This window comes from Coregonus lavaretus (assembly GCF_964263955.1).
Source record: "Coregonus lavaretus genome assembly, chromosome: 35".
Classification (NCBI taxonomy): domain Eukaryota; kingdom Metazoa; phylum Chordata; class Actinopteri; order Salmoniformes; family Salmonidae; genus Coregonus; species Coregonus lavaretus.
The window spans coordinates 11,026,444-11,043,061 of NC_140022.1; the positions used below are offsets into that span (position 1 = coordinate 11,026,444).

General features: G+C 44.5%; 2 protein-coding genes across 2 annotated transcripts in view; one reads left to right on the top strand and one right to left on the bottom strand.

Annotated features, from left to right (window-relative positions):
* LOC311109564 (gamma-tubulin complex component 3 homolog) overlaps positions 1-9,661 on the bottom strand; it is a 16,626-nt gene extending 6,965 nt beyond the window's left edge. Inside the window, exons 1-12 of the mRNA XM_084152484.1 lie at positions 9,516-9,661; positions 8,195-8,302; positions 7,645-7,712; positions 7,470-7,544; positions 6,994-7,214; positions 6,185-6,339; positions 5,664-5,776; positions 3,446-3,640; positions 3,175-3,307; positions 2,897-3,063; positions 1,768-1,878; positions 1,451-1,559 (exon numbers count right to left, since the gene is read on the bottom strand). Coding sequence (XP_084008610.1) covers positions 1,451-1,559; positions 1,768-1,878; positions 2,897-3,063; positions 3,175-3,307; positions 3,446-3,640; positions 5,664-5,776; positions 6,185-6,339; positions 6,994-7,214; positions 7,470-7,544; positions 7,645-7,712; positions 8,195-8,302; positions 9,516-9,591 — 1,531 coding nt within the window. The 5' untranslated portion in view covers positions 9,592-9,661. The remainder of the gene's footprint in view (positions 1-1,450; positions 1,560-1,767; positions 1,879-2,896; positions 3,064-3,174; positions 3,308-3,445; positions 3,641-5,663; positions 5,777-6,184; positions 6,340-6,993; positions 7,215-7,469; positions 7,545-7,644; positions 7,713-8,194; positions 8,303-9,515) is intronic.
* A 1,878-nt stretch (positions 9,662-11,539) lies between these two features.
* The window catches only part of LOC311109565 (phospholipid-transporting ATPase IH-like), a gene marked incomplete at its 3' end in the record, with an annotated part of 64,739 nt that continues 59,660 nt past the window's right edge, over positions 11,540-16,618 (top strand). The window contains exon 1 of the mRNA XM_084152485.1: positions 11,540-11,965. Within this exon, the coding sequence (XP_084008611.1) occupies positions 11,927-11,965 (39 nt within the window). The 5' untranslated portion in view covers positions 11,540-11,926. The remainder of the gene's footprint in view (positions 11,966-16,618) is intronic.

Here is a 16,618-nt window from a genome sequence, read left to right on the forward strand (position 1 = left end):
AGAGAGAAGAGAGAGGATGGGGAGAGAGAGAAAAAGAGAGGAGGGGGAGAGAGAGAAAAAGAGAGGAGGGGGGAGAGAGAGAAAGAGAGGAGGGGGAGAGAGAGAAAGAGAGGAGGGGGGAGAGAGAGAAAGAGAGGAGGGGGGAGAGAGAGAAAGAGAGGAGGGGGGAGAGAGAGAAAGAGAGGGGGAGAGAGAGAGAAAGAGAGGAGGGGGAGAGAGAGAGAAAGAGAGGAGGGGGGGAGAGAGAGAAAGAGAGGAGGGGGGGAGAGAGAGAAAGAGAGGAGGGGGGGAGAGAGAGAAAGAGAGGGGGGAGAGAGAGAAAGAGAGGGGGAGAGAGAGAGAAAGAGAGGAGGGGGAGAGAGAGAAAGAGAGGAGGGGGAGAGAGAGAGAAAGAGAGGAGGGGGGGAGAGAGAGAGAAAGAGAGGAGGGGGGGAGAGAGAGAGAAAGAGAGGAGGGGGGGAGAGAGAGAGAAAGAGAGGAGGGGGGGAGAGAGAGAGAAAGAGAGGAGGGGGGGAGAGAGAGAGAAAGAGAGGAGGGGGGGAGAGAGAGAGAAAGAGAGGAGGGGGGGAGAGAGAGAGAAAGAGAGGAGGGGGGGAGAGAGAGAGAAAGAGAGGAGGGGGGAGAGAGAGAAAGAGAGGAGGGGGAGAGAGAGAGAAAGAGAGGAGGGGGAGAGAGAGAGAGAGAAAGAGGAGGGGGGGGGGAGAGAGAGAGAGAAAGAGGAGGGGGGAGAGAGAGAGAAAGAGGAGGGGGGAGAGAGAAAGAGAGGAGGGGGAGAGAGAGAGAAAGAGAGGAGGGGGGGAGAGAGCTATTATCTGTGTTAGTATGTGGGTACTGGAGTTGGCACTCCCTGGTGCATATTAAACTAATCTCTCAGACAGTTTGCTGAACTCTGTATCTACAACTCAAGATAGTCTGCGTCCCAAATATCACCTTATTCTCTTTATAGTGCACTACCTTTGACCCATAAGGTTCTGGTCAAAAGTAGTGCACTACTAGGGTGCCATTTGGGACGCAGACACAAGGTTAAAAACACAACCCAGCCCAACCCAACCCATCCCACTTCCAACGCCAGTCAGTGTGCAGTCATTCCCCTCAAGGACGAGGCTAAGGAATGAACAGTGAGAGCATTGATCATCGACGGAGAGAGGAGTGAGACTAAATCCAGTCGATACAACAGTAAGTACCATAACAATAGAATCAGGTCTGATGCCTCTCTAACAGAAACAGATCAATGCAGCTCTGCTCTCACTACCTACAAAACACTACTATGGCAAGAACAAGGCTTCTGTACTCTAACGAAAGACACTGCCTGCACAATACACACTCGCTGAAGGTATATTATAATGTAAAAGCGTGTACCAAACACCAAATGCCAGTGTTGTATTGAGCTAGCCACTGACAGGCCCCTTTCACAGTGTGTTGGTTGGGGGAGAGAGGACAGAGAGCGTACCATCTTTGGGGGAGTCTGTAGACTTGGAGGCCGGGGTGATTTTCCCTGGTGAGGTTCTGTCATGGCACACCTGATGCAGGAAGTTAATGGACTTTCCAATGAGCAGAACCTACAGAGACAGAGAGACAGAGAGACAGAGAGACAGAGACAGAGACAGAGACAGAGACAGAGACAGAGACAGAGACAGAGACAGAGACAGAGACAGAGACAGAGAGAGAGAGAGAGAGAGAGAGCAAAAGTGACATGAGAATGTTTGTATTATTTACGTTGAGGATGAGATAATTGGTGTTTGTGTTTGTGTGTGTGTGTGTGTCTACCTTGCGGGCCTGGTCCATGGTGATGAAGGTGGGTATCATGGACTTCCTCAGTGAGTACTTGTCGTGCCACAGTCTGTCTGTCTTCACCGTTGGGTCAGATGCCACAAAGAACTGCAGGGAGAGGAATCACCATCATTATTCAACACCATCGTCATCATCACACCTTAAAAGACAGAACTCAACTATATTCAAACAACACAGGAGATGATTACAACAATGGATACTTATTACAGTAATGGAAAGAAAGTGAATGGTTGTTCCATCTTTCAATAATAGATCTTGATCTTCATTGAGCCAGTGGTTCAACTTGGAAACCAAAATGGAGGCCGATAAATAGACATCAGTGTTAGAAGGTGAAGACTTCTCTCCTAGGGGGCACAACAAGGGGGATTGATGTCTTTCATGTTTCAGCCGTTCCATTCCATCCAGAGGTCATGATGAGTGTTTACAGTCTAACACCACCTCCCAGCTGCCCCCTGGGCTGACAGATGTGCCTGTAAGCTGCAGAGCTATCCCCTCATTCCCCTCTGCTGGGAAGGAACAGCTCCATAACTATCACTTAGCCCTGCTACAGGAGGGTCAATACAGGGAGCTTAAATGCAGTGTGCCCTTTGAAGCGTTCCCTTCTGAGAATAGCCCGGCGGTTGATCTTGAAAGCCGCTACAACACGCCTGTGCTCTGTGATCGCCCAATCAGCACTTAGTCTCAGGTGGTCTGGGTCTGAGAGGGCGATTCAGCGGCAGGTGCATTAGGACCAGATTCACGGTCTTCTACTGCCCTGTGGTTGTGGAGAAAGAGAGATGGATGGAGAGCTAGGACAGAGATGGGAGAGGAGAGAGAGGAGGGCGGAGGCCATCACTCAGTTCCCCATTACCGTCCTCTCATCCATCCTCATTTGGGAGGCCGCCGTACCTCTTCCCCCCTCCCTTTTCCCCCCACTCCCCTCTCCCTCACTCCCCTCCCCTCCATCTCAGCTCGGAAATTAACCTGTCTGACGTCTGTCTGAGTCCACTTCAGCCTTAGCTTAGCTACTACCATCCTAACTCCGACCTTGACAAACTAATGGAAGTGTGTGTGTGTATTATATATATTTGGTGTGTGTATTATATATATGGTGTGTGTGCATCACCTCGTGGTAGGTGTCCTCCAGCTCTCCGTCGTAGATCCAGCGGTAGAGGAAGTTGAGGATGGGATGTGACACCAGGCTGAGGATGTGCTGCACCAGAGCTCTCATCTGAGGGTCCCCTGTCTTCCCATAGGCATGGACCGCTGACGCCAGCTCACCTCCCTTCCTCCCTATACACACACACACACAAAACGGACACATTTGAACCATACACGCACTATTTAAATGAATACTTCAATGGTACCAACCAGCAGGCGCCCCACACACACACACAGCTCTACCTTGGCAAAAGTCGACGAGGGCAGCCAGGGTTTTGAGTCGGAGTTTAGGGTCGTAGGTCCAGACTAGGAGACGTCTGAGGGTCAGACTGTTCTCCACTCCCAGGTTCACTCCCTGGTCGTCCTCCACCTGCAACTGTCACACACCTTTATATGTCCTGTAGCCTACCAGTGTTTTTCCTCTTGAAGGGTTCTAAACTAAATGCATTCACTTGAATAAGGCGGTACAGTGTTTTGAGAGGTAGAGAAAGGTGTGTGTGTGTGTGTGTCTTACCTGTGAGTGCAGCACTGCCAGAAGTCTGTAATATTCTTTCAGTTCCTGATGCAGGGAGGCACAGAAGCTCTGTCCCACCAGGCCGAAGGCTCGGTCCAGGCTGCGAGAGTCAGTGTACTTCCTGATCTTGTTGTGGAGCCAGCCCAGCTCAGCCAATCGGCTACTGGTGTCCCTCAGAGACTTACAGAGCACCACCTAGGGACACACTGGAGGAGTTACAACAGGAGAACACACACACACACACAGGCATTGGATAGATCGCCATAAGCAAAGATACAGGGAATACTGCGAATATCTGTCATCTTTTAGTATGTAACCCATTTAATCTGTGAAGTGGTTGCCAGGTTGGTCGTTAGTTATCCCCCTGTGGCAGAGTACCATCTGTTCTGTATGGCTCCCCACAAACACGACACACACCGACACTCACAAGAGGAAAACGGGCCACTCCTGCTGCCAGGTTACCATTCGGTCACTCACACACACGTACGCCACAACCCTTAGGGTTGACATGACTACAGCAACACCAAAGGAACAGCAATTCTGCTCGTCAGCCCAGAAACATGAATAGGAACACATCAGCCGTATTATTACAGAGCTCTTTGCCAGTTGGAGGACCATTCCAATTCCAGTTTCATCTCTTTCACACCAGTTTGTTCAGAATTCACTTCCCCTTTTTAAAACGGTAGTCAGAGCGGCCCTGGTTTCACAGATTGAAGACATTTGGCAAGAAGCCTGGAGCCCAAACTGTCTGCAGTCTCTCTCAGTCTCTGCTGAGTCTTGTGAGGGCCAGGTTTTGATACTCACCTTCTCTCCTTTAATAAAACATTACTGTCTCTAATAATGTTCAATTTCTGTATTCTGTTCTAATTTCATTATGGAAAGCCACATTATTCTGGAAACCGCGTGAGACTGAATAGGACTTATAGCGTAGATCATGACTTCAAAAAGACCTTAGGAATCATCCTTGACGGCTAGATTTGGCTCGAGGGTTCTCGTCCGATACAGTGCTCCTAGGCCAGCGCATTGACAGCAGGCTATATATAACACTGAGAAGATGTATAGCTAAGATGGGTCAACTGTAATTTGTAGGAATATTAGAAGGGAGCCCAGTTGTGATGAATGCTTGATGGGTGATAAGAGGGAAGCCATCGATGTGGCTCCTAACCAAAGAGCCAACTATTGATCTGTTGAGCTTTTTACCCCTTTTAGAAACAGATCATCAGCCTTGATGTCAGCAGCACTACAGCTGAATCTGAAACGCTGTCGGTCGGCCGGTTCCACAACAGCCATGACGTCAGGGAGAGAGCTAGCGATGAAACAGGGTAGTCTGTCAATAACTGGTCTAGCTAGTATAGACGGAAGTACGGCGCTGTCTCCATTTGACATTTTAGTCATTTAGCAAGACGCTCTTATCCAGAGCGACTTACAGGAGCAATTAGGGTTAAGTGCCTTGCTCAAGGGCACAGACAGATTTTTCACCTAGTCAGCTCGGGGATGCAAACCAGAGATTTTCGGCTGCTGGCCCAACGCTCTTAACCGCTAGCCTATCTGCCATGGTGTCTAAACACAACATGTTGACTAACTCTAACCTTAACTTATACACAGTTTACAAAACATTAGGAACACCTGCTCTTTCCATGACATAGACTGACCTGGTGTATCCAGGTGAAATATATGATTCCTTATTGATGTCACCTGTTAAATCCACTTCAATCAGTGTAGATGAAGGGGAGGAGACAGGTTAAAGAAGGATTTTTAAGCCTTGAGACATGGATTGTGTATGTGTGCCATTCAGAGGGTGAATGGGCAAGACAAAATATTTAAATGCCTTTGAACGGGGTATGGTAGTAGGTGGCAGGCACACCGGTTTGTGTCAAGAACTGCAACGCTGCTGGGTTTTTCACACTATACAGTTTCCCATGTGTATCAAGAATGGTCCACCACCCAAAGGACATCCAGACAACTTGACAACTGTGGGAAGCATTGGAGTCAACATGGGACAGCATCCCCGTGGAACAAAAGGGGGTGCAACTCAATATTAGGAAGGTGTTCCTAATGTTTTGTACACTCTGTGTAAGGTCAAATAGCTTATGTAGTTGGTCATCAGTTTTTGCATTTGTCAGGGAAACATTTCAGGAACAAGGGGCACGAATAGGTTGAAGTACCAAAGGCAAATTGGCATGGACATTGTTCACGTATGACTGAATGTTTGAGTCACCTTGGAGTCGATCTTGTAGCAGTTGTCTGTGTTGCTCATCTTAATGAACTTGCCGTCGATCCCCTGGAAGACATACAGGATGTCTCGGACCAGCGCAGCCTCACCAACCTCCGCTGGAGAAGAACAACGAGGGATTCAGAAAAACAACAAAAAGTAGAGGACAACATTTATCATGAAAGCCATTAAAAGTTCTCTCTCTCTGTCTATCTATTTAATTCAGCCCCAACCCTGTCAGTGGAGTGCCAAGACAGATTCTATCTTAAATACCGGGAGAGCAACTAGACGTTTATGAAATGAAGTGATTATGTGAGGTGGTGCTTACTGCAGAACAGGAACATTTCATTGCAGACTTTGACAATTTCCCTCCGAACGAATCTCTTTCTGTTTAATATTGAGCATTGCAGAGCCACCATTACAGGTAGAGGACCCTGCCCATCTTCTGCCTACATTACAAAATCACCTCCAACTGTGAAGCAGTGTAGTTTCATGCACAAAAAGTAGGCCTATACATCCCAACTCACCAGTGGGGTCCCCGTCGCGGCGTGGCCTGGGGGCCCGGGTGGACAGGGCTGGGGGGCCGAGTGGGGCCCGTGAGGTAGGTGCCAGGGCGGAGGTGTTGGGGAGAGCCCACGCCAGCCGAGAGCCCAGCTGCTGCCCTGCTGTCTGGGGTGGGTGCCTGGAGAGAGCACACATACAAAATGGTCCATTAAACATTTCTATGTTTACATCCATGTAACTATAGACATTTTTCCTCCCCCTCGACATGCATAACTCTTCCCCTATACATGTTGGTTCTCCTAATGCAAACTGTCTTGTAGGACCATTACCAACCCCTGGGGTCATTGCTAATAGCCTGATAATGAGGGACTCTTGCCTTTCAACAGCAGAGAATGGCTTTAGAGGCATGACACTGTAGCAATGCCTCAGCTCCAAATGACTTTTATAGTGTTGATGATGTTCCAGTCAAACACCCACTAACCAGATACTTACCCTGGCACTAGAAGAGTATAGCCAGACTAATTATACACAAGTGCTGCTGGGGATGTGGAGAAGGACATACATAATTGATGCTCACAACGGAATGAAAATGCCCTGCTACAACAAATGGGTACAAAGACAATGCATTTTTCCAACAAGTCCTACTAATTTAAGATCCCTTTATATTCTAAAGGTTCATCGGTTATGCAGGTACAGTGCTTAGCTAGAACAAAAGCATGCACTCCCTGCGAGTCCACAGGAACAACATTGAAGAAAGTCTAGTGTCATGTATGACTGACTATGGAGTCCTGGGTGCTGACCAGACAAACAGGGTTCCATCAAATGGTCTTACCCGGCCAGCAGGGGCTGAGGGGTGGGTGTGGGCCCGTTGAGGGAGTACACCCCCAGGCTGCTGATGCCACTGGTGCCCATGCTGGTGGAGATCTGGGCGGCCCCGGGCCCCGAGCGCTCGGGGTAGCTGAGGGGCAGGCTCCCGGGCCGGGTGCAGTAGAACGGGGTGGAGTGGGCGTCCCGGGGGAGGGCCTGGGCAAACAGCGCCCCATAGCTGCCAACCTGGGAATGACATGCTATCAATAAATCAATGATGTATCAATTAAATAATCAAATGTGGAACAATATGGGGCATTTAATAGAATAGCAATGCTATTTTATGGAGTTCTATGGAGCTAACATGGCTGCGATGGTATTACCGTTTGTGATGATGCAGTCTGGACGATTATAATGCTTTCATTTCCTGTATCTATATATTGCTATAGTCAGTGCGTGTGTGTGTTGAGAGCACTGTGGTGTAATGACAGATATACCCACCCTGGACGGTTTCCTGGGGTCCTCACAGAGACTGAGCAGCAGGTATAAGACGGACCACCTGTGTTTCAGCACCCCCTGTTAATGGAACGCAAAACACACTGATTCTAAATTGGTTCTCCTTTCAAAGCTAATACAGTATGCATATGCACGGGGGTATTTGGAACAGAAGACTGACCTGAGTCTGCAGCTTTCTGTGGAGCTCAGAGAACAGGGCAGCGTCGCCCTCTCTCCTCTGCTTCAGCACTGGAGAAGCAAAGGACAGGACAGTCAGGCAAACAATATCAGACCACTAAATAAACAGACAGACCAATTCCAAAAACACAAGATGATTAAAGGGGGCTCAACTCCACACCGCACAAGGGTAAGTAATGTTTTTTTTATTACTTTACTATGGTTAGCGATCGATAAGATGGTCATTAGTGGCATTACTCCGACTACAAACAAAATCTACTGAGATTTACTCTTATGGAGACTCTTAAACGTATTTATTTATTGTCAAATGTACAATACTGTCCCCTTTAACAGGAGACAGAAAGGCTCTACTGGGAAAACAACAACAACAGACCACATTAAAGGATGCATGTCTGACCAGGTAACAGAGACAGTGCAAACCAATAATGTGCAGATGCCACTTTCAACTGTCGAGATGGACCCTCAAAGTGGATTCATTCAGCAAACCTATCCAGTTTAGGTCAGTTTATTGTCTCTAATAATAGGTCACTCACATTCTTTTTTGATCTTCTCCGACACTAGGAACTCATCCCTCTCAATGGTGGGAGCATAGTTACTCCCGACGACTCTCACAGCATACTGAAACTGATGGGCCACTTCAGCTAAAATGGGAAATAGGGTTGAGTTAAAGTACTGAGCACTGGATATCTGCTTTTCCTAAACCATATGTCACTACTAGTGAATTAATCTTACAGACTTGTTCAAATCTTACAGACGCAGAACGTTTCCCCTCAATCACTAGCTAGCAATCTTACACTTTCTGGTAGTCACGTAAAGTGGCAAAACATGCCTTAAATCGTGCAGGCGATACCACACACATTTACATAGAAAAAAAACTAAATGTCCCTTGTCTGTCACCAATGTTTAAGAAATATATATTTGAACTTACTCTGCCGATTGTATGTGGTGTTGGTCCTTCAACTGGTCAAAATTTGAGACAAAATATCCACAGGATTAAACCAACTTCAAAACACGGGTCTATGTGTGTGGCAATCAAGATGTGTTTGCTCATGACCGAAGGCATGTGCACATGACGGATGTACATGCACACGATGCATACTAGCAGGTGTTTACATGGTTTTGAGCATGTGCCAGATGATAGAAAATTCAACTTCAATACCTGCGCTCTAAAAGGTCAGGTAAACAATACTTTCCTGCGAATATTTTGTCTCATATTTCGAGCAACTGAAGGACCAACTGCACAGACAACCGGTATAGTAAGTTCAAATGTAATTGTATTCAACATTCTGGCTTGTAAAGAAAATGTTCACGATTATGCAATGCTTTGTTTCAGACTGTATACCAAGAATTGGTATCAAAGTCAGATTTATCAGGCAAACTTTCTGGCAGCCTGACAAACCAAGCTAGCTATCCCTTGTTAGCTACCTCAACAAGGCGTGGTTGGACTGTTGAATGTCAACCGTATCTACAGCTACCTATATCTAGCTATGACACACTTTTGGTAGTTAGCTAGCTAGTTAACGCCTTAGATATACCCAAATAAGGGACGATCTGACGTTAGCTAGATGGCTAGATACCTGGGGCCCATTCATAGCCTACCATCTCTTGGCAAGCTAGGTGTACAGCTACTAGCTAGCCTAAGCTAACTAGCTAACTAACTAGCATTGGCAGTGCGTTGGCTGTCACACAAACTTGACCTAACTACAAACTTAGTTAACTACTAGATGACGAGCTGAACGCTGGCATACAACTGTTATATCAGCAACACGGTTAATGTTAGCTAGCTAGCAACATACCAGGCTAGCTGCACATAACCGCGCCTGGGCTATTCTAACTAGCTAGCATCATAGCTACCTTCGCTCTTTCCAGTGATCCTGCAGCAGAGACTTTGAAGAAGGACGTTGGGGGACTTTTGATCTAGGGCAGCCATTGCGTTAGTCTATTTTATTTTCCTTATCAGACACCAGCGATACTACTGGATGCAGTTGTACCCACTACGATTGTTCTTGCTCTAGGTTTCCACTCTCAGTAACAACAGCCATTTTAACGGAACCCGCCGAAAGCGTCCTGACAGGAGGGGTTGCTAGCAAGAAGAGATGGGAAAAATGAATGAAAATATTGCCCTCCAAAACAAGGCAATGGCGCTAAAGGTTCCCATGTCAGTTGTTCCTAGCCTTCGCCCCATGCTTACGGTGGTCAAATTGTAAGCTAAGTAGAGAGCTAGTTGACTGTTCATTTTGAAATACATTTTGTATGTTCATTTTAAATTATTTTATTGGAATTAATTGCAATTAAATACAGCCTTATTGAAAGACAGTTATTTTGCATATTTGCATTTCAGAACCAGGAGAGTGGACAGCTCCCAGACTTGGGGTAAAAGGCAAGCTTTTCATGACCTTAGTAGTGGACAGCTTTCTCAATTCAATTCAATTTCAATTTAAGGGCTTTATTGGCATGGGAAACGTATGTTAACATTGCCAAAGAAAGTGAAGTAGATACTAATCAAAAGTGAAATAAACAATAAATATTAACAGTAAACATTACACTCAGAAGTTCCAAAAGAATAAAGACATTTCAAATGTCATATTATGTATATATACAGTGTTGTAACAATGTGCAAATGGTTAAAGTACAAATGGGAAAACAAATAAACATAAATATGGGTTGTATTTACGATGGTGTTTGTTCTTCACTGGTTGCCCTTTTCTTGTGGCAACAGGTCACAAATCTTGCTGCTGTGATGGCACACTGTGGTTTTTCACCCAGTAGATAAGGGAGTTTATCAAAATTGGATTTGTTTTCTAATTCTTTGTGGATCTCTGTAATCTGAGGGAAATATGTGTCTCTAATATGGTCATACATTTGGCAGGAGGTTAGGAAGTGCAGCTCAGTTTCCACCTCATTTTGTGGGCAGTGTGCACATAGCCTGTCTTCTCTTGAGAGCCAGGTCTGCCTACAGCGGCCTTTCTCAATAGCAAGGCTATGCTCACTGAGTCTGTACATAGTCAAAGCTGTCCTTAAGTTTGGGTCAGTCACAGTGGTCAGGTATTCTGCCACTGTGTACTCTCTGTTTAGGGCCAAATAGCATTCTAGTTTGCGCTGTTTTTTTTGTTAATTCTTTCCAATGTGTCAAGTTATATCTTTTTGTTTTCTCATGATTTGGTTGGGTCTAATTGTGTTGTTGTTGTTGTCCTGGGGCTCTGTGGGGTCTGTTTGTGTTTGTGAACAGAGCCCCAGGACCAGGTTACTTAGGGGACTCTTCTCCAAGTTCATCTCTCTGTAGGTGATGGCTTTGTTATGGAAGGTTTGGGAATCGCTTCCTTTTAAGTGGTTATAGAATTTAATGGCTCTTTTTTGGATTTTGATAATTCGCAGGTATCGGCCTAATTCTGCTCTGCATGCATTATTTGGTGTTTTTCGTTGTACACGGTGAATATTTTTGCGGAATTCTGCATGCAGAGTCTCAATATGGTGTTTGTCCCATTTTGTGAATTCTTGGTTGGTGAATTCTCTCTCTCTCTCCCTCTCACAAACACACACACACACCTTTTTGATTTAAGTTTATTGTAGCCTACACGTGCCAAAATGAATTAGGCTTCATGGTCCAAAACTTTGCCATGGTGCGCTGCCATGCAATAATGGGGAATTTGCCGTTCCATTTTGTTTCTAACTAACTCTTAGTGAATGCAACAGTTTTGTGAATTAGTTAAGCGATTCTGCTGAGAAAAGACATGATAATGCATGCCCGACCGAAACTGATACATTCCCCTAGGCATGTGTGTGACACTAGAGCGCGCAAGCGCTTACGGCTCCCAGTGACGTAGCCTATGATGGAAGAAAAACTGTTCTTTCCCACAACGTAGAGCCAAGAAGATTACTGGCGCGAGGAAGGTGAGAAAGAGAAGACAGGAGAAGAAAAAGAAGACGCTACTTCTGACTAGAAAGAAGTAGGCGACTTTGCGTCTGAAACATTAGGGGAAAAGAAGACCGCACTGGCTGCTGAATTATAGACTAACATATGCATGAAACCATAACTATGAAAGCGCGTGGGCATTTGAGCTTTACCTTTCAAAGAGCGAGACCAATAGGTGACTGATCGATAGGATTACAATAGTCGCACCCGGACTAATATAGTTTTTACGCAGAAAAAGGGGACCGTCCGAAAGTCATGGAGTATAGAGCTGAAATAAAAATTAGCTAGCGTCAAAAGATTAAAGAAGACGCCAAAAAAGAAATCGCTTGGAGCAGCTGGAACCTGTTAAAGAATGGATTTTAGCTCTATTCGCAAGTTCATTACCAGATGGGTAAGTAGCCTATTGCACTGAATGACTTTCTTGGAATCCATTTGGCAGTGCCAAAACAAAAGTCTATGCGGTGTAGCCTACTATTGCCTAGTAGGCTACCAACTTGTTGGTCTGGTGGTTGCAGCTTGACAGATTATTCTCAATGAAACATTGTTGCGTTTCTATGAACAATTATTGGGTTTCCATTTCCCATGTAGCCCTTTACACTCGTACCCATTTACGGGTTGAAAATGGCAGATTTGGGGACTAATAAGCGACTAAATTGGAACGTAGTGGCTGTACAGTAACACGCTATACATTAAGTCAGACATCTGTCTCTGCGCTATATGGGTTTTGATGACAGCCTTTCTGAACTTGAGTACCACTCACGACAAGAAGTTGCCCCACCCCTCCCGCTAATTGGGCAACTTTTGCAAATGTTTTGTTGTCAGAGTGAGGGAAATGCTGTAAATTAAGATGACTCAATGTATTTTGAAAGATGAGACGTTGAGGATTATAGTAAATACCGCTTTGATGTCATACAAGCAAGTCCAAATGTGCACTTCACATTTCCAAATGATAAAACTCATGTCATATACATTGTCAACGTTTATGATCACTATGTTTGGTGTACAGTTACAAGATGACATGTTGTCATACCCTGGGTTGTTCTGAACAGAATGAGCCTATGCTTGTTTATTGTGAAGGAAATTCGTTGTGGCACATGCACCAGAATGCACGCATGATTCCTTTGTATGTGCACCAAAATTACGATCTATTTCTCTGAATTGCCTTGTGAAAGCTGTAAGATCGTATTTTATAACTTAGCTAGTCATGTTGGCAATAGAACAAGCTTTCAAATCATGCCCACCTGACCTAGATTGCGATTTATAACGGATCGTTTTTGGATTGCGTAAATAACAACAGTAATTGTGTGATGGCGGGGATGCTGGGTTGTGTTCCAAAGGAAACAATTACAAGTGTGCTTGCTCTAGTTCCTCAACGGCACAGCTAGAGAGCTAAAAAAAAGTACCTTATAGTTGAAGACTCTTCTTTGAGTCATAAAGTGCATTGAAATTGCTTAGGAACTGTGCACACTTTGGAGAAGTGTGGCGACTTGGAGACACCAGTTAGTCCTCTCACTCAAACCCTTGTAATGTTTTTGTTTTATGTTGCACCTACCCCACATTTTCCAGGAATAGTCTTATCAGGTTACTGAATGTATTCAGAGTATTTTCAGATTTCGTTATCAACAAATGTGGCGAAAAGTACAGTAAATGGAAAATGTATATAAAATCAACAGTGTAATGTTTGGATTTTTTCTTGTGTACTCACCTTTAGTCCAATAATTTTTTGACTACATTTTCTCCAAACCGTTCCCTTTCAATTGCTACAATGGTTATGCTTTAAATATTTATTCAGTAAGAAACATTTAAATTTAGCCCTATCCATAAAGGCCAATTCCCACAAGTGTAAATGGTTAAATAGGCAACATCATTAAAAAATAATAATTCAGCAGAGTTTGTAATTGGTCGGTTTACACTTTTTGAATTGCACAATGTCACTATCATCTTGACTCTGTAAGGTGGAGTATGGTTTCACACTTAGAATACGGAAAGAGCAAGTCAGCTTAGTTGCATTTAAACCACCATTTAAGTCTATAGGGTTTTACAATTCAGTTTCGTCGAGCTTGGCAGAGTATTCAATTGTAGCCTATTATAATTGTGTAATTAATTTATAGCCTAGTTGCTGACAAAATAGTTTGTCGCTGTACACTACCAGTAAAAAGTTTGGACACACCTACTCATTCAAGGGTTTTTCTTTATTTTTTACATTGTAGAATAATAGTGAAGACATCAACTATGAAATAACACATATGGAATCATGTAGTAACCAAGAAAGTGTTAAACAAATCCAAAGAGATTCTTCAAATAGCCACCCTTTGCCTTGATGACAGCTTTGCACACTCTTGGCATTCTCACAAGGTAGGGGGGGTTTACAGGGCTATCTTCTGTAAACCCCCCCTACCTTCTCACAACACAACTGATTGGCTCAAATGCATTAAGAAGGAAAGAAATTCCACAAATTAACTTCTAACAAGCCACACCTGTTAATTGAAATGCATTCCAGGTGACTACCTCATGAAGCTGGTTGAGAGAATGCCAAGAGTGTGCAAAGCTGTCATCAAGGCAAAGGGTGGCTACTTTGATGAATCTCAAATATATAAAATATATTTGGACTTTTTTGTTTACTACATGATTCCATATGTGTTATTTCATAGTTTTGATGTCTTCACTATTATTCTACAATGTAAAAATAAAGAAAAACCCTTGAATGAGTAGGTGTGTCCAAACCTTTGACTGGTACTGTACATTTTCTTCAGTCATCACCAGGAACCAGTGCTGACTGCTGATACAGCATCAATGTCACCTCATGTCTTTTTCATGAAATAGATAATGATATAAGCACACATTGGTCGGCAGAGTAGGCTACAGTCAAACTGATGCTCGCAATGACAGACGTAATTGACAGCACATGCCAAACGATCAATTCAGTATGCTTTCATTTAGGAAGAATAATGATTGAAAACTGAATCATTGACTGAAATGCAAACATAATAATAATGGAATTGAACTCACGAGGTAGAGACCCCTGGTAAGGTTCTGTAAAACAACAACAACAACCCATGAATCAAATTCAAATCAAGTTTTTTTTTTTTTCAAGAATGCAAATATAATTTGTTTATGTGTTGCATGTTAAAAGATGTAGAAAAAAAATATTTCAAATAGCCTATGTCCATAAACCACCTGTTCATAAGTTTACATCAGAGGAGGCTGGTGGGAGGAGCAATAGAAGGACGGGCTCATTGTAATGAATGGGAATGGAATAAATGGAACCGATTCAAACATGTGGTTTCCATGCGTTTGATACATTCCATTTATTCTATTCCAGCCATTACAATGAGCCCATCCTCCTATAGCTCCTCCCACCAGCCTCCTCTGATTTACCTATAGCAAACAAACACTCCTTATGTCTTTATGACCAGGCAGGAACACATCCTATTACCACACATTAGAGCATATGACGAGCGTAGTTGTGTGGAGAATTACGTAATCCAGTGGTTTTAGGGCTCATGTGTGCTGCTGGGGAAATCAATAGGTTACAGCAGAGCCTATGGGCTGTGGGTTATCCAGTTCAGTAGAGTAATGGGTGTTTAGCACTAATCCAGAGGGCTGCTCACATGAGCCCACGAGGTCCGCTCGCATGAGCCCACGAGGTCCGAGGAATGTGGAGAAGCTAATGGGCATATTACTGACTGTAGCCAATAACTCAATAAAGGGGAAATAGTGTGGTGCTCTCAGGTGTTAAGGGGTAGCTGCCCAGGGCACACACCTGGCTCTCTGGGTTTAATATACTTACTGCTTGCAGATCTGAATTGTGGCAGAGAGAAACTTCAGTTTATAAAATGTTGTGCCTCAGTGATTATTTGTGATGGTTCACATGAAGTTGGAACACCTTAGTAACATGGCATCTTTGGCTCACAACAAAACATCAATGGACTAGTCGGGTATTTTTTTATTTTATTTAACTAGGCAAGTCAGTTACAATGACTGCCTACCCCGGCCAAACCCTCCCCTAACCCGGATGACGCTGGGCCAATTGTGCGATGCCCTATGGGACTCCAAATCACGGCCGGTTGTGATACAGCCGGGGATCGAACCAGGGTCTGTAGTGACGCCTCTAGCACTAAGATGCAGTGCCTTATACCGCTGCGCCACTCGGGAGGCCCATACGAGACATCCATGACTATAGCCACGTGTTGAGACATGTGTTTATCAGCAAACAGACGGGCTGACAGACAGACTAGTGCTCTGATTCATACAGCCTTGCTCTGCTGAGGGATGGTGGGCGGGAATTAAACAATAGCAAATAGTGATGTCGTCATGGTGATTAGCTACACACCTACACCCATAGGACTTCATTACATAGATAACTATTGAATAACATACTGTAACTTTTGATGGGCATCAATTATATCTATTATAAAGCATTCCCATGACAGTGAGTAGAGGGAGAGAGAGAGGCAAGCCATTGGATGCAGTACGCACTGGGTTAGTTAGTCACGAGGGGACTGTTTAGAGAGCGAGAGTGTAATGTGTAACGAAAAGCTCGGTCCCCCCTGAACTTTGATCTAATGCGTAGTAATGCTGTCTGGCGTTAGGAGAGGAGAGGATAGAATGGGAGAGATGAGAGGAGGATAGGAGAGACGATTAGGAGAGAGGAGAGGATAGAATGGGAGAGATGAGAGGAGGATAGGAGAGACGATTAGGAGAGAGGAGAGGATAGAATGGGAGAGATGAGAGGAGGATAGGAGAGGAGAAGAGGGGAGGATCATATTCTGTTGCACATCAGACTAGATATAGATACACACACACACACACACACACACAGTTATGCAAGTGTACCTTTTTTAGGTTGACAATTTCAAATTGTCATTGCCACAAAAGTGTTCAAAGACAGCACTGTAATCTTAGTACCTGTCAGTTTGTTCTAAATGATAGTCCTTGCGTGCACATCTTGACACAGAGTTAGGAACAAGGTGCCCGCTGTTCCTCTCCTGGTCATATTTTATGCATTTATCCTCTCATCATCTCCTCCTGGTCAACATGTCCT